Source organism: Schistocerca nitens, chromosome 4, assembly GCF_023898315.1.
Source record: "Schistocerca nitens isolate TAMUIC-IGC-003100 chromosome 4, iqSchNite1.1, whole genome shotgun sequence".
NCBI classification, from domain to species: Eukaryota; Metazoa; Arthropoda; class Insecta; order Orthoptera; family Acrididae; genus Schistocerca; species Schistocerca nitens.
This window is the reverse complement of record NC_064617.1, coordinates 63,493,310-63,515,112: the sequence shown is the minus strand read 5'-3', so window position 1 is coordinate 63,515,112 and position 21,803 is coordinate 63,493,310. Positions and strand designations below refer to the sequence as shown.

The 21,803-nt window shown below is 42.9% G+C and overlaps 1 protein-coding gene across 1 annotated transcript in view; it reads right to left on the bottom strand.

Moving 5' to 3' along the window:
- The window catches only part of LOC126251780 (arylsulfatase B-like), a 128,606-nt gene extending 108,122 nt beyond the window's left edge, over nucleotides 1-20,484 (bottom strand). Inside the window, exons 1-3 of the mRNA XM_049952402.1 lie at nucleotides 20,395-20,484; nucleotides 12,144-12,284; nucleotides 9,040-9,199 (exon numbers count right to left, since the gene is read on the bottom strand). Coding sequence (XP_049808359.1) covers nucleotides 9,040-9,199; nucleotides 12,144-12,245 — 262 coding nt within the window. The 5' untranslated portion in view covers nucleotides 12,246-12,284; nucleotides 20,395-20,484. The remainder of the gene's footprint in view (nucleotides 1-9,039; nucleotides 9,200-12,143; nucleotides 12,285-20,394) is intronic.
- Nucleotides 20,485-21,803: the final 1,319 nt, after the last annotated feature.

Sequence of the window (21,803 nt, the reverse complement as noted above, 5' to 3'; positions counted from 1 at the left end):
ACTCTTATTATTCCCTCTTGGTTGTTGTACATATTGTATATGACCCATCTCTCCCTATAGCTTACCCCTACATTTATCAGAATCTCGAAGAGCTTGCACCATTTTATATTGTCGAACGCTTTTTCCAGGTCGACAAATCGTATGAAAGTGTCTTGATTTTTCTTTAGCCTTGCTTCCATTACTAGCCGTAACGTCAGAACTGCCTCTCTCGTCCCTTTACTTTTCCTAAAGCCAAACTGATCGTCACCTAGCGCATTCTCAATTTTCTTTTCCATTCTTCTGTATATTATTCTTGTAAGCAGCTTCGATGCATGAGCTGTTAAGCTGATTGTGCGATAATTCTCGCACTTGTCAGCTCTTGCCGTCTTCGGAATTGTGTGGATGATGCTTTTCCGAAAGTCAGATGGTATATCGCCAGACTCATATATTCTACACACCAACGTGAATAGTCGTTTTGTTGCCACTTCCCCCAATGATTTTAGAAATTCTGATGGAATGTTATCTATCCCTTCTGCCTTATTTGACCGTAAGCCCTCCAAAGCTCTTTTAAATTCCGATTCTAATACTGGATCCCCTATCTCTTCTAAATCGACTCCTGTTTCTTCTTCTATCACATCAGACAAATCTTCACCCTCATAGAGGCTTTCAATGTATTCTTTCCACCTATCTGCTCTCTCCTCTGCATTTAACAGTGGAATTCCCGTTGCACTCTTAATGTTACCACCGTTGCTTTTAATGTCACCGAAGGTTGTTTTGACTTTCCTGTATACTGAGTCTGTCCTTCCGACAATCATATCTTTTTCGATGTCTTCACATTTTTCCTGTAGCCATTTCGTCTTAGCTTCCCTGCACTTCCTATTTATTTCATTCCTCAGCGACTTGTATTTCTGTATTCCTGATTTTCCCGGAACATGTTCGTACTTCCTCCTTTCATCAATCAACTGAAGTATTTCTTCTGTTACCCATGGTTTCTTCGCAGCTACCTTCTTTATACCTATGTTTGCCTTCCCAACTTCTGTGATGGCCCTTTTTGGAGATGTCCATTCCTCTTCAACTGTACTGCCTACTGCGCTATTCCTTATTGCTGTATCTATAGCGTTAGAGAACTTCAAACGTATCTCGTCATTCCTTAGTACTTCCGTATCCCACTTCTTTGCGTATTGATTCTTCCTGACTAATGTCTTGAACTTCAGCCTACTCTCCATCGCTACTATATTGTGATCTGAGTACGCCTTACAATCCAGTATCTGATTTCGGAATCTCTGTCTGACCATGATGTAATATAATTGAAATCTTCCCGTATCTCCCGACCTTTTCCAACTATATCTCCTCCTCTACATCTACATCTACATCTACATTTATACTCCGCAAGCCACCCAGCGGTGTGTGGCGGAGGACACTTTACGTGCCACTGTCATTACCTCCTTTTCCTGTTCCAGTCGCGTATGGTTCGCGGGAAGAACGACTGTCTGAAAGCCTCCGTGCGCGCTCTAATCTCTCTAATTTTACATTCGTGATGTCCTCGGGAGGTATAAGTAGAGGGAAGCAATATATTCGATACCTCATCCAGAAACGCACCCTCTCGAAACCTGGCGAGCAAACTACACCGCGATGCAGAGCGCCTCTCTTGCAGAGTCTGCCACTTGAGTTTGTTAAACATCTCCGTAACGCTATCACGGTTACGTAATAACCCTGTGACGAAACGCACCGCTCTTCTTTGGATCTTCTCTATCTCCTCCGTCAACCCGATCTGGTACGAATCCCACACTGATGAGCAATACTCAAGTATAGGTCGAACGAGTGTTTTGTAAGCCACCTCCTTTGTTGATGGACTACATTTTCTAAGGACTCTCCCAATGAATCTCAACCTGGTACTCGCCTTACCAACAATTAATTTTATATGATCATTCCACTTCAAATCGTTCCGCACGTATACTCCCAGATATTTTACAGAAGTAACTGCTACCAGTGTTTGTTCCGCTATCATATAATCATACAATAAAGGATCCTTCTTTCTATGTATTCGCAATACATTAAATTTGCCTATGTTAAGGGTCAGTTGCCACTCCCTGCACCAAGTGCCTATCCGCTGCAGATCTTCCTGCATTTCGCTACAATTTTCTAATGCTGCAACTTCTCTGTACACTACAGCATCATCCGTGAAAAGCCGCATGGGACTTCCGACACTATCTACTAGGTCATTTATATATATTGCGAAAAGCAATGGTCCCATAACACTCCCCTGTGGCACGCCAGAGGTTACTTTAACGTCTGTAGACGTCTCTCCATTGATAACAACATGCTGTGTTCTGTTTGCTAAAAACTCTTCAATCCAGCCACACAGCTGGTCTGATATTCCGTAGGCTCTTACTTTGTTTATCAGGCGACAGTGCGGAACTGTATCGAACGCCTTCCGGAAGTCAAGAAAAATAGCATCTACCTGGGAGCCTGTATCTAATATTTTCTGGGTCTCATGAACAAATAAAGCGAGTTGGGTCTCACACGATCGCTGTTTCCGGAATCCATGTTGATTCCTACATAGCAGATTCTGGGTTTCCAAAAACGACATGATACTCGAGCAAAAAACATGTTCTAAAATTCTACAACAGATCGACGTCAGAGATATAGGTCTATAGTTTACACATCTGCTCGACGACCCTTCTTGAAGACTGGGACTACCTGTGCTCTTTTCCAATCATTTGGAGCCCTCCGTTCCTCTAGAGACTTGCGGTACACGGCTGTTAGAAGGGGGACAAGTTCTTTCGCGTACTCTGTGTAGAGTCGAACTGGTATCCCGTCAGGTCCAGTGGACTTTCCTCTGTTGAGTGATTCCAGTTGCTTTTCTATTCCTTGGACACTTATTTCGATGTCAGCCATTTTTTCATTTGTGCGAGGATTTAGAGACGGAACTGCAGTGCGGTCTTCCTCTGTGAAACAGCTTTGGAAAAAGGTGTTTAGTATTTCAGATTTACGCGTGTCATCCTCTGTTTCAATGCCATCATCATCCCGGAGTGTCTGGATATGCTGTTTCGAGCCACTTACTGATTTAACGTAAGACCAGAACTTCCTAGGATTTTCTGTCAAGTCGGTACATAGAATTTTACTTTCGAATTCACTGAACGCTTCACGCATAGCACTCCTTACGCTAACTTTGACATCGTTTAGCTTCTGTTTGTCTGAGAGGTTTTGGAGTGAAGCTCTCTTTGCCTTCGCAGTAGTTTCCTAACTTTGTTGTTGTACCACGGTGGGTTTTTCCCGTCCCTCACAGTTTTACTCGGCACGTACCTGTCTAAAACGCATTTTACGATTGCCTTGAACTCTACCCATAAACACTCAACATTGTCAGTGTCGGAACAGAAATTTTCGTTTTGATCTGTTAGGTAGTCTGAAATCTGCCTTCTATTACTCTTGCTAAACAGATAAACCTTCCTCCCTTTTTTTATATTCCTACTAACTTCCATATTCAGGGATGCTGCAACGGCCTTATGATAACTGATTCCCTGTTCTGTACATACAGAGTCGAAAAGTTCGGGTCTGTTTGTTATCAGTAGGTCCAAGATGTTATCTCCACGAGTCGGTTCTCTGTTTAATTGCTCGAGGTAATTTTCGGATAGTGCACTCAGTATAATGTCACTCGATGCTCTGTTCCTACCACCCGTCCTAAACATCTGAGTGTCCCAGTCTACATCTGGTAAATTGAAATCTCCACCTAAGACTATAACATGCTGAGAAAATTTATGTGAAATGTATTCCAAATTTTCTCTCAGTTGTTCTGCTACTAATGCTGCTGAGTCAGGAGGTCGGTAAAAGGAGCCAATTATTAACCTAGCTCTGTTGTTGAGTGTAACCTCCACCCATAATAATTCACAGGAACTATCCACTTCTACTTCACTACAGGATAAGCTACTACTAACAGCGACGAACACTCCACCACCGGTTGCATGCAGTCTATCCTTTCTAAACACCGTCTGTACCTTTGTAAAAATTTCGGCAGAATTTATCTCTGGCTTCAGCCAGCTTTCTGTACCTATAACGATTTCAGCTTCGGTGCTTTCTATCAGCGCTTGAAGTTCCGGTACTTTACCAACGCAGCTTCGACAGTTTACAATTACAATACCGATTGCTGCTTGGTCCCCGCATGTCCTGACTTTGCCCCGCACCCGTTGAGGCTGTTGCCCTTTCTGTACTTCCCCAAGGCCATCTAACCTAAAAAACCGCCCAGCCCACGCCACACAACCCCTGCTACCCGTGTAGCCGCTTGTTGCGTGTAGTGGACTCCTGACCTATCCAGCGGAACCCGAAACCCGACCACCCTATGGCGCAAGTCGAGGAATCTGCAGCCCACACGGTCGCAGAACCGTCTCAGCCTCTGATTCAAACCCTCCACTCGGCTCTGTACCACAGGTCCGCAGTCAGTCCTGTCGACGATGCTGCAGATGGTGAGCTCTGCTTTCATCCCGCTAGCGAGACTGGCAGTCTTCAGCAAATCAGATAGCCGCCGGAAGCCAGAGAGGATTTCCTCGGATCCATAGCGACACACATCATTGGTGCCGACATGAGCGACCACCTGCAGATGGGTGCACCCTGTACCCTTCATGGCATCCGGAAGGACCCTTTCCACATCTGGAATGACTGCCCCCGGTATGCACACGGAGTGCACATTGGTTTTCTTCCCCTCTCTTGCTGCCATATCCCTAAGGGGCCCCATTACGCGCCTGACGTTGGAGCTCCCAACTATCAGTAAGCCCACCCTCTGCGACCGCCCGGATCTTGCAGACTGAGGGGCAACCTCTGAAACAGGACAAGCAGCCATGTCAGGCCGAAGATCAGTATCAGCCTGAGACAGAGCCTGAAACCGGTTCGTCAGACAAACCGGAGAGGCCTTCCGTTCAGCCCTCCGGAATGTCTTTCGCCCCCTGCCACACCTTGAGACGACCTCCCACTCTACCACAGGTGAGGGATCAGTCTCAATGCGGGCAGTATTCCGGGCAACCACAGTCGTAGCCCGATTGGGGGATGCGTGGGACGAGCTGGCCGTCCCCGACAAACCCCCATCCGGAACCCCACAGTGATGCCCATTGGCAACAGCCTCAAGCTGTGTGACCAAAGCCAACACTGCCTGAAGCTGGGAGCGAAGGTATGCCAACTCAGCCTGCATCCGAACACAGCAGTTGCAGTCCCTATCCATGCTAAAAAATTGTGCAAAGAACGTCTGAACTAATCTACAGAGAGCGCAAACAAATCGACACAAAATTTAAACGGTTATTAAAATACAAGATTGCCTAGTAAATGCAGTACTGCTGCTACTTGCGCAGTGCTGACACACTGCTCTGCGGCGAAAGGAGACTACGCGATTTTACACTATTCAGGTACTAAAACGCGATGCTACAACTCTCAAATACTATAATACGCCAGAAATTTATGAATTAGACAATGCAAGTACCAAAAACACGCAAAGAAATTAAGAATTAAACTATGTAACAAATGAGTGAGCTAGGAGTATACGAGTTGCTGCTGCAGCTGCTTATCCAACGGCGGCAGCGTATTCGCTATTACTAGCTGAAACTTGTTACAGAACTCAATAAGTCTTTCTCCCCTTTCATTCCTTATCCCAAGCCCATATTCTCCTGTAACCTTTTCTTCTTCCCCTACAACTGCATTCCAATCGCCCATGACTATTAGATTTTCGTCCCCCTTTACATACTGCATTACCTTTCAATATCCTCATACACTTTCTCTATCTTATTGATTGGCGATTCCATGTTGTCTTGTGCACCACGACCAGATAACAGGTATACTTGAAAAAAGAGACAGCATTGGTCGTATATTTTTTACTATTGCAAAATCGATTTTCTGTCACTGAGTGACCATCTTCAGTGCTATATTGTATAACTTAAATTGGGATGCAGTGTTGTCACTAAGCTTACGGCAATCACATAGTGAGTCTATGTGATTGCCGTAAGCTTAGTGACAACAGTACATCCCAATTTAAGTTATACAATATAGCACTGAAGATGGTCACTCAGTGACAGAAAATCGATTTTGCAATAGTAAAAAATATACGACCAATGCCGTCTCTTTTTTGAAGTATACCTTTCTCTATCTGTTCATCTTCAGCTTACGACGTCGGCATGTATACATGAACTATCGTTGTCGGTGTTGGTCTGCTGTCGATTCTGATTAGAACAACCCGGTCACTGAACTGTTCACAGTAACACACCCTCTGCCCTACCTTCCTATTCATAACGAATCCTACACCTGTTATACCATTTTATGCTGCTGTTGATATTACCCGATACTCATCTGACCAGAAATGCTTGTCTTCCTTCCACTTCACTTCACTGACCCCTACTATATCTAGATTGAGCCTTTGCATTTCCCTTTTCAGATTTTCTAGTTTCCCTACCACGTTCAAGCTTCTGACATTCCACGCCCCGACTCGTAGAACGTTATCCTTTCGTTGATTATTCAATCTTTTTCTCATGGTAACCTCCCCCTTGGCAGTCCCCTCCCGGAGATCCGAATGGGGGACTATTCCGGAATCTTTTGCCAATGGAGAGATCATCATGACACTTCTTCAATTACAGGCCACATGTCCTGTGGATACCGTCACGTGTCTTTAATGCAGTGGTTTCCATTGCCTTCTGCATCCTCATGTCGTTGATCATTGCTGATTCTTCCGTCCTTAGACGCAATTTCCCACCCCTAGGACAAGAGAGTGCCCTGAACCTCTATCCGCTCCTCCGCCCTCTTTGACAAGGCCGTTGGCAGAATGAGGCTGACTTCTTATGCCGGAAGTCTTCGGCCACCAATGCTGATTATTTATCAAAATGTAGGCAGTGGCGGGGTTCGAACCCGGGACCGTAGACGTTTTGATTATGAATGAAAGACGCTACCCCTTTTTTTTTATTTTTTTTTTATTTTTTTATCTCATTTTGTTCGCTTTTGTTCGTTGTATCTGCTCTGGGCGGACGTCGAAAGACACCCGTTTCAGTTCGTTGTTGATCCATTAACTCAGTTTTTTTATTACAGAGGGCAGCTAGCCCTCTGACCGAACACGCTGAGCTACCGTGCCGGCTGTCCTAGACCACGGGTACATTTCGAAAAATACACCTTGGGGAGTGCTTGAACAGTAGTGTTTGTGTTTCTGTTATAGACAACGTGTGCAAACATGGGGACAGCTGATTACGAGACCGGAGTTTAATCCTTAATTGGATTCTCCAAAGAAGTACTACGTTGCTGAACTTTCCACAGATTTCATTTTTAACGGTGGAATCCTTTTATAACATGACAGTGTTCTAAACTGCTGTAATAGCCATCTATGAAGTGCCTCAGCTCTACATCTCTTAGACCAGCAATAACGATTCTCTACCAACTTGTTAGTAGAAAATATACTAATTCAATTATATAGACCAGTGGAATGGTGTTCCTAAGCCAACGTTAATCTATGCTGTACTGCCACAGTATTATGGCAACGATAAGTGTGGTTTCAACAGCATCGTGCACTACCCCATCAGATACTGATGTCCGAGAGGACCTGAACGGCAAACACCCTATTTACTGAATTACAGTGTGGAGCTCATGTTTCGCGGATGACATTTATACCGTGGACCATTCTATTGGGGTGTTGTTTCTGATGGAACTACGTGAAGTCGTTAGTGTATGAAAGAGCAGTGAAAACTGAAAGTTATATGGCTGACAGCGTTCTTTCACCGAGAGAGTGCGAGCAAAATCTCATTATTCTATTTAATGTATGTATTGAATGCGGCAGTGATGACTTTTAAAAGTGGGTCGTGAGCCTGAGCTGTATTACGTGTAACTTACGTCAACTGAAAGAACGTATTCGTTACTGAACATTAGCTCCTCGTCTCAAAGTAGTGAGCCTAGAATGCTCTATGATCCGTGTGATTATGATTCTCGATATCTCTTTTTGGACAGCACAGACAGAAAAAACTCTATGACTGTATTACATTTTCCCAACATCCTACAGGTTATGTCGACTTTTACATTGAAGTTCTAATGAGATAGCGGTAATAAGACATGTCAGTCTATACAGGGTAGTAATTATTGAACTATATGAAGAAAAGAAACGTAAATTAGGTACAAACTACGGCGTGCACACACTTTACTCCACATGTAAACATCACTGGAGATATTCGGATTTAGGTTATGACATGTTCGAGGTGCCTGCCGTCATTGGCGATGATGTGGCGCAGACGAATAGTGAAATTCTGCGTAACCTGCTAAAGTATCGGAATATCGATGCTGTCGATGACCTGAATAGCTGTTTTCAGCTCAGCAAAGGTTTTGGAGTTATTGCTGTACAACTTATCTTTAATATAGCCCCACGAAAAGGAGCCTAATGGGTTCAGATGCGTAGAATATGGAGGCCAATCGAGGCCCATGCCAGTAGCCTCTGTGTATCCCAGAGCGAGAATGTGTTCCCCAATGTGCTTCTCTAGAACATCAAACACTATCCTGTTTCGATGGGGTTGAGCTTCGTCTTGGATGAACGACATCTTCTCGAAATCAGATTCACTTTGGATGGTGGGGATCGAATCATCTTGCAAAACCTTCACATACTGTTCGGTAGTTAACGTGCCGTCAACGAATGTCGCTTCGATTATTCCGTCACTGGACATTGCACACCACAAAGTCACCCGTTGAGGGTGAAGAGACTTCTCGTTCGCGATATGTGGATTCTCAGTCCCCCAAATGCGCCAATTTTCCTTATTGACGAACCTAACAAAATGAAAGTGAGCTTCGTTGCTAAACGCCAACCACAGCCAACCGTACAGTTTGAACGTCCTAACGCAAACCGTCAGAAGTTAAGACGACTTTATTTCATATAGTTAAATAAATATTACACTGTATGTTATTATGGACAACTGTTTTCTGTCTAATAATTTACAAGCGCAGTGTTTCATCGATGTGTCTGTCACGTTTCAGTTATCGCGAAAAGATTTTCCTGCCCTTAAGGCAACACACAGAGACGCCGTGTTCCATATATTAGGATCTTGAGAAAAATACTTTCCTCACCTAAGCGTATGGGATATTTCCCTGTCAGCAGGGACGCCCTGGACGGCGTACATGTTGGCATCACGTAGTGGCTGTTTAGTATGATGCCGTTGTAAGCCAGGGCGTCGATGTTGGGTGTCGAGATTTGATCGGAGCCGTGGAAACTCAAATCATTCCAACCCTGAAACACAAGTTTTTCTGATGTGGTAATTATTCTCTCAAGAAACGAGAGTAATGGTATACAAGATAGAAAACGCTTTATACTTATATGATCTTACTGTTTGAAGTTTTTTTAGGAGATTAAAAACGTCATGATGTCCTCCTTGAGGTGCTGAAAATATTTGTTATTTAACAACCAGTTCCCGATGACAACCATCATGAAGTTCCTGTATACAATTTTATATAATGCCCGGATGCTTCAGATGAGCAGGAAATTTACAAACATTTTCAAAAACTTACGTACTTAGACCTACTGTTTGAAATGAAATGATCTGATGCGAAAAATAAGAATTCAATGGAAAATTTGAACGACATATCGCAGACCATGTACTTGTTCCAAAAAGGATATCGATACGTCTGGTCTTAATTTTATCTTAGTATCACATTACACAGCTACTCTATCCACGTAGTGTATTCAGTGATCTGTTTTAGGCATAATACTTTTTGTGTTGATTCATTTCGAAACTTCTGTAAAATAGCTGCAATATTGTATTTATTTGTATTCGTTTTAAAATACATGTAAAAATAGCTGCAGTAACTATCGGCTTGTTACGATGGTGCGTCAAATGAAAACTTTAAATATTTTTTAAAATATTATTTATTGTGAAGAAGTGGTACAAAACTGTATCACTTTTCAACATAATCTCCCCCACGCTCAAAGCAAGTCCTCCAGGGCTTACAAATTGCATTAATTCATTTAGAAGAAATTCTTTTGATAGTCCGCGCAAACACTCATGCATCACGTGGCGTACCTCTTCATCAGAACGGAACTTCTTTCCTCCCATTGTGTCTTTGAGTGGTCCAAACATATGGAAATCATTTGGGGCAAGGTCTGGTGAGTATGGTGTATGAGGAACACTCAAAATGTAGGTCTGTGATTGATGCAACTGTTGTACGGGAAGTGTGAGGCCTTGCCTTGTCATGTTGCAAAAGGACACATGCTGCCAGCAATCCACGTGGCTTTGATTTGATTGCAGGCCGCAGATGATTTTGTAGGAGATCTGTGTGTGTTGCACTGGTGACAGAGGTCCCTCTAGGCATGTACTGCTCCAAAATGACGCCTTTTTTGTCCCAAAAGAGAGTCAGCATAACCTTCCTTGCTGATGGTTCTGCTCGAAACATCTTTGGTTTTGGTAATGAGGAATGGCGTCATTCCTTGCTCGCTCTCTTCGTTTCCGGTTGGTGGAAGTGAACCCAGGTTTCGTCCCCAGTAACGATTCTTGCAAGGAAGCCATCACCTTCTCGTTTAAAGCGCCGAAGAAGTTCTTCATAAGCATCAACACGTCGTTCTCCCATTTCAGGAGTCAGCTGTCGTGACACCCATCTTGCACGCACTTTGTGAATCTGGGGCACATCATGCACAACGTGGTGTGCTGACCCATGACTAATCTGTAATCATGCTGCAATGTCATTCAGTGCCACTCGGCGGTTTTCCTTCACTATGGCTTCAACTGCTGCAATGTTCTGTGGAGTCACAACTCGTTGTGCCTGACCTACCTTCATTCGTCGATGAATTTCAATAGGTTTCACACCTTCACTACGCAAAAACCGATTAAAAAAACGCTGTTCTTTCCTGGTCCAAGTCGCAAGTGGGGCGGCCATCGCTATACTGATACTGCGACGGTATGTGTGCATCTGCACTATGCTGCCACCTACAGGCCATTCTGCACGCTGTTTGTAGCACGCTTACCAACTGACCCGATAACGGCCGCGGAATTTCGATTTGTTATTACAAATTTAATATTTACATTTGACTCACCCTCGTACTTCATTGTGTACGTGGTGGACATGACTAGTCTTAGACGCTCATTGTTATCCGATGTTCTGTTGATGTGGTTCATTCTGGTGCCAAGCTTGTCTACGTGAGATTTCAAATTACATGTAATATAGAACAATTAGTGGACTTACATTTGCTGTACACTTCATAAAACATAGTTAATTCAGCATTCGTCTCTGTTGCTGCGTAAAAAAATTTAAGTGATCATACATTAGACGCAACTGCCGCTTTAGGTTCCTTCCAGATCTTCACTGATCCTCTTCCTACACATCTTTCAGCGATGAGAGCTACAAACTGTGTTTATCCAGGGTTTTCATGGCTACATTAAAGTGACTGGATAGTGTTGTTTAACATATTGTGACAATTCTCTTAGACGTACACTTTATATATCAGAGTAGCCTGTCCTTTAATGTTACCGTAAATCGGAAGCATTACACATGTGGGAAGGGGTCATAGCTTGTCTGTATGTGTATGTAAATCGTTGCCTTATGCATTCACTTTCTGTCGCTGCAACTGTGATTCTGTGACTGTAGCACGCCGAAGTTTCTATTAGATAAACCATAAGGGCTATCTGATATGAATGTCACGTTTCCTAATCGCAGTATACGACACGCAGCTTTCTTTTTTTTGAGGGGGTGGGGGTCATCGGTTTTCTGACTGGTTTGATGTCGCCCGCCACGACTTCCTCTCCTGTGCCAACCTCTTCATTTCAGAGTAGCACTTGCAGCCTACTGCCTCAATTATTCTCTGGATGCATTCCAATCCTCTACAGGTTTTGCCCACCTACAGTTCCCTCTAGTACCATAGAACTCGCGAACCATTATCGGACTGAAAGGGATCACAGACTCGTTAGACGCTGATGTGATAGCAGGAAGAAAATATGGAAGCCCGAAGTCGTATTGTAGCAAATTAAGTAAGATTACGAAAGTACACGGGATTAAATTTAGCCAAGTGTTCAGTACCTTAGAAACTGTGTGTTATACAGAAACTGACGAAAGATCGATGTATGTAACGTATTTTCCTGTTCGAATGACTGAAGTTATGTCAAATGCACCAAGGCTTCTATTACTAATTTCTATGAATTCATTTAGCTACTTTTGCTCTTCCTTCATCATGAGAGGAGACTTACCAAGTCATCTGCAATTATGAAAATAATGTTGGGTGGCGTCGATTGTCCATGCCCGACTCCTGCTGATATAAGCAGCCACACTGCGGCCAAGAGGGCAGACATCGCTCACTGTGCGTCCAGAATAACCGCCAGTCTATACACCTGCGAAAACGTTAACTTCACTTGAATAAGGACGAAATATAATTTAATTCTGTATACAGCTATTCGGATTTGTTGTTCAGCTTTACTTTTAGATCCGATTACCCAGAGAGGTAAAAACATACACTGAATTCTTTCTTCACTTCATGAAATTCTAAATAGGACGAAGACAAGTATTCGCGATGAAGTTAAGACAATAGATTACAGGTAAGTACCATATGCCGCTGCGGTTAAGGTAAATATTATAGCAAATTTAACTCCAAAATTATTTGTGCGAACACTCAATAACGGACTGTGAGAGTGAGTGCTCTATCGAAGCAGGTTATGTAATTCATGTAATGGGAAGAGAAAAAAATCGGAGGGAATTATTACTGTGGATATCAGTAGAAAGCTGATACTTGACATTTCCCCAGTTGCTCCCCAGTAACATGCTGGACTAGTAGTAGAAATGGTAAAGCAGAAAAGAACAGAGGGGGGAAGTGGAATAAATTTGTACAGCTATTTTTGTCCAGAGGACGACATCAGACTGTTGTAAAAATTCTTTGTAATCGACGGGAAAGGGAGCAGGGAATTCGAAATGCTACTGGTCCATTAGTCATTTATATGAACCGTTTTAACAAAAGCTGTTTAGAGGAAACTTCAGACTACAAACAAGGAAGGGAACAAGTTGGCTTTACAAGTGGGTAGGGAACAATGGATCATGAACTATTTGGCAACAGTATTATAGAAGGGAGGAAGAAAACGCTACATAACTACAGACAACCGTGTAGGTAGGGCAACCACACCTATGAATATTAATCTTGGGTATTAATAACCACTTCAGCTGTACTTAGTTCTTTATCATTGGATCACTACCAGTTTCATGGCACTAAAATCCACATCTTCAGGTTAACATATGACTAAAACATTAGAGCGGAAAAGCTGGGAATCCTTTTACCCAAATTTCATTGCCCGTCAGTACACGACCGAAAAACGTATTTTCCTGCGATTACAATATCAGTAGGCTACAGTCGTAATCAGTGAACTAATTTGCATCCTTGGGTGTGTAACGGGGTGATCGCAGCTTAGCATTCAGAGCACGCGACCGCAGCACCTGTACGCGATTCCGTGTAGACCGGAGAAGCAGCCCATCCACTATATTGGAATCCGGCTGTTTCATTGTACGACATAACGCCGCTTAGTGGTGTTTTGTTCTGATGGACAACGAAATTTGGGTAAAAAGTTTCCGAGCTTTGCCGCTGTAATGTTTTAGTCATATGTTCACCTGAAGATGTGGCTGTCAGTGCCACGAAACCGGTAGTTATCCACTGACAGAGAACTGAATACAGATGACGCGGTTATTAATACCCAAGAATGTTACATACCATTCAAGGTTATGAGAAAACATTTGCGTCTCACATAAAAAAATCTGTGCTGGCAGACCTTCAGAACAAGGAATAAGAGGTATATTCATCAGTTTGCTGAGGATATGTGGAATGTCGGAAGAGGAAGGGATTCTCTCGGTTGGATTGTGGATGGAGACAGGTAGCTGGATCAAGAGATCGTGGCGCTTGGAGGGGTCATGACGAGCAAGATTCTGATCCTCCACTACGACCATGGTCCTCCGACTCATTGCCACAGCAGACTGATAAGAGTTTACAGCATCACTGCTCATTACGTGGGTGTTACCGCACCGGTGCCACAACTCCACTAAATCCGACTCATGCCTTAGTGCCATTCGATGTGGTATTGAATGGAACACTGGATTTACCAAATTAATCGTTGGGTCGGGTTAATGATTTCATATGCAGCTACGGTAGAGCAGCCACCCTCCGGTTGCCTATCTTGTTAGATGACGTCAGCAATTAACTTTGTTTTTTCATAGAATGTTAATGCCAATACTTTGTTAGTGTTTAATATAAAAAAATTGGTTTATGTTTCATTTGCATTTTGACTTGAAGATGCACGTAGTTCTCTTCAGTGCAGTGATTTATTCTATTGATGGAACACATAGTTATAAAGTAGGATTATTGTGATATTTCACATTATCTTTCTATGTTTTAGGGTATTTGAAGATAGCGATTCCGTTGCATAATTTACAGTTAACATGTATGTTTAGAGGAGTGTAACGGAGTCTGCGTATGTCACTTGCTCTGATGAGGATATTGCACATCCAGTGGAGTCTCCATTTATGCCTGTACAAACAGTATGAAGAAGAGAAGGGCTGCATATGCAAAGGCAAAAGTCCTGGTCTGACTACCGTACAGGAGAAAAATTTTGATCACGTTCGAGCAGCATTCCAACAAAGTCCACAGAAATCAATGCTTCGTGCAAGCTCTGACCTTCATATCCGACAAACACCAGTTCGCATAATTGTAAACACTTGCGCATGAAAGCTTGCAAATTACAGTCTGTTCATGCACTGAATCGAGCTGGCTAGAATGAACACTGACAATGACACGTCAGAGAGTATAATTTGTAGTGCCGATGCAACATTTCATACTAACGGCAAAGTTAATCGGCACAATATTAGTTTTTGGAGAACAGAAAACCCCATTTCTTCATCCAACACGAGCGAGATTCACAAAGATCAATTGTTTTTTGCGCCGGGAAAATATTTAAAGCCTTTTTTTTAATCATGTGTAAAATTATCAAACACATTTTGCTTTCTTGACATGCTTTCCTATGGCTATTGCAAGAGGACTCCACGGACTTCATGTGATAAGAATATGGTGTAACTCCTCTTTTTCGTTTCGCTGTGCGGGAATACCTAAACAAACATCAGCCTGGATGATGGCTTGGCCGTGTAGATGCTGGTGACATTGTGTGGTCACTACGATAACGAGGCTTAACGGTTTGTGATTTTTTTTTTTTTTTTTTTTTTTTTTTTTTGGGTCTGTGTGGAGGATTAAGTATTTGTCCCTTCCGTGTCACACTCCTTGTCACAGTTATGGCAGGGGATCGAAGCTGCGTCAATCACCCCCGATACGCTGCAGTAGGTTTGTAAAGGGTACGAATATCGTCTCGACGTTTACAATCGGAGTGTATGTCGAGTCTCTGCAATACAGGTTATCATTCCAAAATTTTCACGTAAGATTAACCTTTAGTCCTTAAATACATTTAATCTAGCAGGAACGTAATAGGAATTGGACTTTGAAGCGCCTGACTGGAAGAACAATAAAATTGACTGTGTGTTATCGAATGGTATAGACGTACTACGTGATGCAGCGCTCGTGAACCATTATCGCACTCGAAACGATCAGAGACTCATTAGATACCGATGGGGTAGCAGGAAGAAAATATGGAAGCCTGAACTCGGATTGTAGCAAATTAAGTAAGATTATGAAAGTAAACGGGATTAATTTAGCCAAGTGTTCAGTATCATACACCGATCTTTTGTCAGTTTCTGTATAACACAGGTTCTGTGTTATACAGAAACTGACAAAAGATCGGTGTATGTAACGTATTTTCCTGTGCGAATGACTGAAGTTATATCAAATGCACCAAGGCTTCTATTTAAAAGAAAATTAGTGTTTCGCGTAAGTGATGAGAGAAATGTAAGAGAATTTTCTGAACTTAAGGCACCGGTTCGGAGAGAGTGAGAGAGGGCTATACGAAAGTATGGTAGTGAGGCCGTTGGAAATAATATAATAAGATTACGAAGAGACTAAAACGAAACTGATGTTCGGTGGAGATCGCATTTCATCAGTTAAACCGTCGGATCCTACAGCAACTACGACACAAGAGCTGAAGCAGAAATTCAGGTAACATCACGAATATACATTTCCAAAGTAATACAAGATGAGGTGAGATTAAAAACAAAGGAAAGCAATGGGAGAAAGTCTTCAGATAGCAATGATTAATGATCTTTTATCCAGGATGGAATTCCGTGTCTGTTGTTGAGTTACAGACTATTTTAATATAGCATCAGAAATATCGTTAGAAGACTTGCTACTGTCTGTTCTGATGCTGTATTAACTGTCGCTCTCTCAAACGAACGTAATGCCCAGAAACCGGACATAGTATCTTAAAAGTATTTCTGGGTGCCAACGGTCTGGCCACAATGGTAACACCGGTTCCCATCAGATCACCGAAGTTAAGCGCTGTCGGGCTGGGTTAGCACTTGGTTGGATGATCATCCGGTCTGCCGAGCGCTGTTGGCAAGCAGGGGGCACTCAGCCCTTGTGAGGCAAACTGAGGAGCTACTTGATTGAGAAGTAGCGGCTCCGGTCTCGGAAACTGATATACGGCTGGAAGAGCGATGTGCTGATGACATGCCCCTCCATACCTAATCCAGTGACGCCTATGGGCTGAGGATGACACGGCGGCCTGTCGGTAGAGTTGGGTCTTCGTGACCTGTGGCAGTGTTGCTTGGACTTCCAATGCGTAAAACGATCCAAACCCGGCAGATGGCTCATAGAGTGATGGGGAGATACATGTCTCAAGGGTAAAAACACGAAGACAAGTGGGTCAGAGAGCACAGTGTTCTGGAGAATGGGTTTCTGTTTGTAATGATACAGCCACGCGAATGAATGACTGCTGGTCCAAGAAAATTCTTATGTCTATGAAGGTTTTCAGGGCGTGTCAGTTTCGTTGAACCTACACAGTTTTCTTTTTGCCTAAGACAGCAGCGTCAGCGCGACATTTCGGAATGGCTAGTCTCACCTGGCAAAGGGACGGTGTGTGTCAGTCCATCTTCTTATATGAGGTATCGAGCTGCCCCTGCTCAAAAAGATCTTTTCTTTTTTACGAAATTTAATGTACTCAAAATTTTGTATTGAGAAACGCTGTAGTTTTCGAATTATTTAAGAAAAACACACAGAACTGACTCTGAAACATGTTTTTCTTGAATAACTAGAAACCTGTGGCCTCCATTGAAAACGTATTCCAGTTCAAAATTTAACGTACCTACAAACAGGTCCTGTTCATTTAAGAGCTTATTTCAATAGTGGTATAAGTCCATTACCTCCACTTTCCTGTCAATACTGCTTCTGAAATTAATGAGCCAAACAAACAGAAAGAAAGGTTCATCTCTAGCAAGAAGCCATATGCTTGAATATTTCTGGTATCCCAACTGTAGATTTTTCAGCGCTCATTTAACTTTAGGACTGTGTATCTCTAAATGAACAAAAATTGACTTGTACCACTATTGAAATAAGCCCTTCATTTGTTCTGTAGGACTAATAGTTTGTGTTCGAGAGATAACGAAAAGTCCGGGCATGGTTTCTGAAGGCGTTGCAGGTTGCATAGAACCTATCGGTAGGGGTCACTGAATCACCCTGTATGCGGTAGATACCAGTGTCAAGCATGTGCGCAGATCTCTCAACGGCCTCTCACAACAGTTAACTACGGATTGGTCGGTTGTTAATGTGACTCGCAAGTCCTGACCGCCACACACCGCAGCCTTGCACACCGCAGACTGGTTCCTCTCCTGTCTTATTGCCTCAAATGCTGGCTGCCAAGCTTCGCTGACAAGGGAACCTCCCCATCGCACCCCCCTCAGATTTAGTTATAAATCGACACAGTGGATAGGCCTTGCAAAACTGAACACAGATCAATCGAGAAAACAGGAAGAAGTTGTGTGGAACTATGAAAAAATAAGCAAAATATACAAACTGAGTAGTCCATATGTAAGATAGGCAACATAAAGGAGAATGTTAGCTGATGAGCGCCATGGTCTCGTGGTTAGAGTGAGCAACTGCGGAACGAAAGGTCCTTGGTTCGAATCCTCCCTCGAGTGAAAATTTTACTTTCTTTATTTTCGCAAAGTTACGGTCTGTCCGTTCATTCATTGACGTCTCTGTTCACTGTAATAAGTTTAGTGTCTGTGTTTTGCGACCGCACCGCAAAACCGTGCGATTAGTAGACGAAAGGACGTGCCCCTCCAATGGCAACCGAAAACATTTGATCGCAAGGTCATAGGTCAACCGATTCCTCCAAAGGAAAACACGTCTGATATATTCTTTACGACACTGGTGACGGCATGTGCGTGACATGACAGGAATATGTTGTTGACCCACCTAACTTGCACACTTGGCGAATGGGTGAAAAGATTCTTCTACCTTGCCCGATTTAGGTTTTCTTGTGGATGTGATAATCACTCCAAAAAAGTGATGAAAACATAAGAGTTTGTCACATAAACTGCATCAAATGAATGCAACAGTTTCAGAGTCGCACAGTTTTCCCTGTGCTCTGTCAAAACATATGTTTTTTACGTTTTCAAATGTTTCCGTGCGTAGACCGTCAAATTCTGTACATGTCCAAGCAAATCTGAACATGTCCTGGAATTTTGGAGAGCGAAGTTGATTATGTGTGAGTTCCTGAACTTTGATAATTATCTGAAAATAAAAAATTAAAATTTTCACCCGAGATGAGATTTGAACCAAGGACCTGTCGTTCCACAGCTGCTCACGCTAACCACGGGACCACGGCGCTCGTAAGCCAACGGTTTCCTTGATGTTGCATACCTTGCGCATGGACTACTCAGTTTGTATATTTTGCTTATTTTTTTCATAGTTCCACACAACTTCTTCCTGTTTTCTCGATTGATCTGTGTTCAGTTTTTCAAGGCCTATCCCTGTGCCTACTTATAACTAAATCTGAGGGGGGTGCGAAGGGGAGGTTCCCTTGCGAGAGCAAACTCCTTACTTCAGTTAACAGGTGTTCCCGTCACTCGAATCTCCATTGCCTGCTTGACAGTGCTGCTCTAGAAACCATTATTTGAGCAGTTGGTTTTTTTATGAGAGGGCAGGATACAATGCAGATTCATTATACAGCCTAGGTCTTACGTTTCAAAGATGTTCCATGTAAAGTAGGGAGATACAGCGATGCATTCGTCCGTTGTAACATTTTCCTCATTCACACGTACCGTGAAGAACATCATGTGTACGAAGACCGAAGGTATGTTTCGCAGTGCCCATAAAGTTCCTTGTTTTTGCAGGCGGAGAATAAACCGGCTTGGTACTACTCAGAGATCGGCGGATTCTTGCGCCCATGTATGGCAGGAACGGAATGTTCTGTTTAATTGTCTGCTGCTTCTCTGCTGTTGTTACGTCTGTGTTGACCCAGCGCCTTCATAATTTCTTATTTTATGATTCCACTGGAAGTAAAAGTCTTTTTAGGCGATGCAGCACAAACTGTAAGATGCTGTTACTACAGACTGTCTTCGTGCTTTGCGCCAGCGTCATTGCAAACCAGAATAGCTATCGTAGATGGTGGCAGCTAATCGCTGGAAGATACACATCTGTGTGGCTGGGTTTTCATGTCCCAAAATACTATCAGGCTCTTTCAGTTCGTGGACGTCCAGAAACGGGGGTCAGTCGTTCTCCGCCTCCGTGCTAAATTTAATACTTTGATGAATGAAGGTGGTCGAGGAATTCGTTTAGTGTGTCCCTCCCGTGTTGACACGAATGTTTCTTCGACGAATCTGTAGAAGTGCTTCGGTGACCGAGGCGCTGACTTTAGTACAATTTCTTGAAATTAATCCATGGAAACGTTACGAAACGTGACAGAGGCAGGCCCACTGGAACACCATCATCTTGTTGTTAGTATTTTCCACCACGCAGGAACAACATTGTTGTTAGGCAGTGACGCCGTCCAAATGCTGTTGGACGGCCGTTGAGAGGGTATGCCCGCCGCCTATACCTACCGTATACAAGGAGACTGACCGTAGCACACTGGCACTTGGTCTGAAGTTGGAAATAGAGATAGAATGAGACAGTGAGAGAGAGAGAGAGAGAGAGAGAGAGAGAGAGAGCGAGAACAAGGGAGGGAGGGAGTAGTCTTTCAGAGACGTCACGCTCACACTGAGTCTTATGCGAAAAGACACCCACGAAGAGAACTGTTATCTGAATTCCAAGACATAAGACTGATGCGAAGCCATGAACGAATATGAGTATCGATGATTTTGTAATTTAAGGAGATGACAGTAATGCTTGCAGAAACATGGAAATTTTTATCGAAGCTTGCTGTCAAATGGTTGACAATAACGAAGAAAATATTTGTGGTGGTGAACCATAAACTCTACCAGTTAGCCAACAACACACAACGGAGGAACGCCTACTAAACCCGCTTCTTATACTTAATGAACTCTAGTGCAATTATGTGGCTTTAAAACGTGGAACGCTGTACTCACGCACGCCAGGCAGGTTGACCCTTCTCGCTCTGCCGTATGACGTACAGCTTCGTCTGATTTCTACTCCCGAGTTTACGCAATCTCCTTTCAATTACCTAGATATCTTGATCACTGAAATTCCCATGAGATAATTATTACAAGTGAGTTTGTCTTTCCTGGAGATATAGAGAAGAATATTATTACGATAAACATATTGTAATTGGTGTGCCTGTACATTGATGAAGTATGGCTTCGTCTGATTTCTACTCGTGAGTTTGCGCAATATCCCTTTAATTATCAAAATATCTCGATCACTGAATTTATCTTTTCAGAAGACATAGAGAAGAATGGCATTACGATAAATGTAACTTATGTAATTGTCCGTTGGCCAACACCTAAAACGACCCCGAATGAGCTTCAGCAGGCACCTGTGGATAACGAATTTCTCCGCTAAATAAACAACAGCCTATTTCAAAATAAATTTTGATGTTTATTACCATAGTTTGTGTTTAACGTCTGCTACTAACTTTATAACTCTGGTAATACAGAAGTTAATCATTAAACAGTAAATATCAAAAACGGAATTCTTTCAACTCGTGCGTGGGACTAGGTTTCATAATTATTAATATAAAATACCAAAATGTAGATGGTGCTTCTAGCAGCCCTAGGAAACTAACGCTTACAGCTAACTTCAGCAGCTTGAAGAATATTTTTTTGTAGATTTCGTTTTTCTGAAAGTCTCTCGCTGCAAATATTGGCGTTACATTAAAGAACAAACTGGGAACTGTTGTAATAACCTACTATCCACTGTCTCTTATAACTATTATCGAAAATAAACTGATGTCGAAATTGTATTGCAAGTATTCGAGTGCTCTTAGCTTGGCTATGCAAACTGAATACAGGGCAACAAATCCAACTGTTTCTAAATTTTTTAAATTGTGCTGGTTTTCATCAAGATACTTTAATCTTACTCTCGAATTTAGCGCGATTTTCGTAATCTACATCTACATCCACATTACTGCTGCGCAATTCAGACTTAAGAGCCTGGCAGAAGGTACATCGAACCGCTTTCGCACTACTTCTCTTCTGCTCCACTCTTGAACAACGCGCGGGGAAACCGACCACAAACCCTTCCGTGCGATCTGTCATTTCTTTTATTTTATTACGATGATCATTTCTCCCTACGCAGGGGGGCGTGACCAAAACACTTTGGCAGCCGGGGGGAAAGTAGGAGAATAAAATTTCGTGAAAACATCTCACCGCAACGAAGAACAGCTTTGTTTTAATGATTGCCACCCCAACTCGCCTATCACATTCGTGACACTCTCTCCACTATTTCGTGATGATATGAAACGCTCTGACTTCCTTTAAACTTTTTTTGGTCCTCTGTCTATACTGTCTGGTAAGGAACCCACAGTGAACAGCAATAC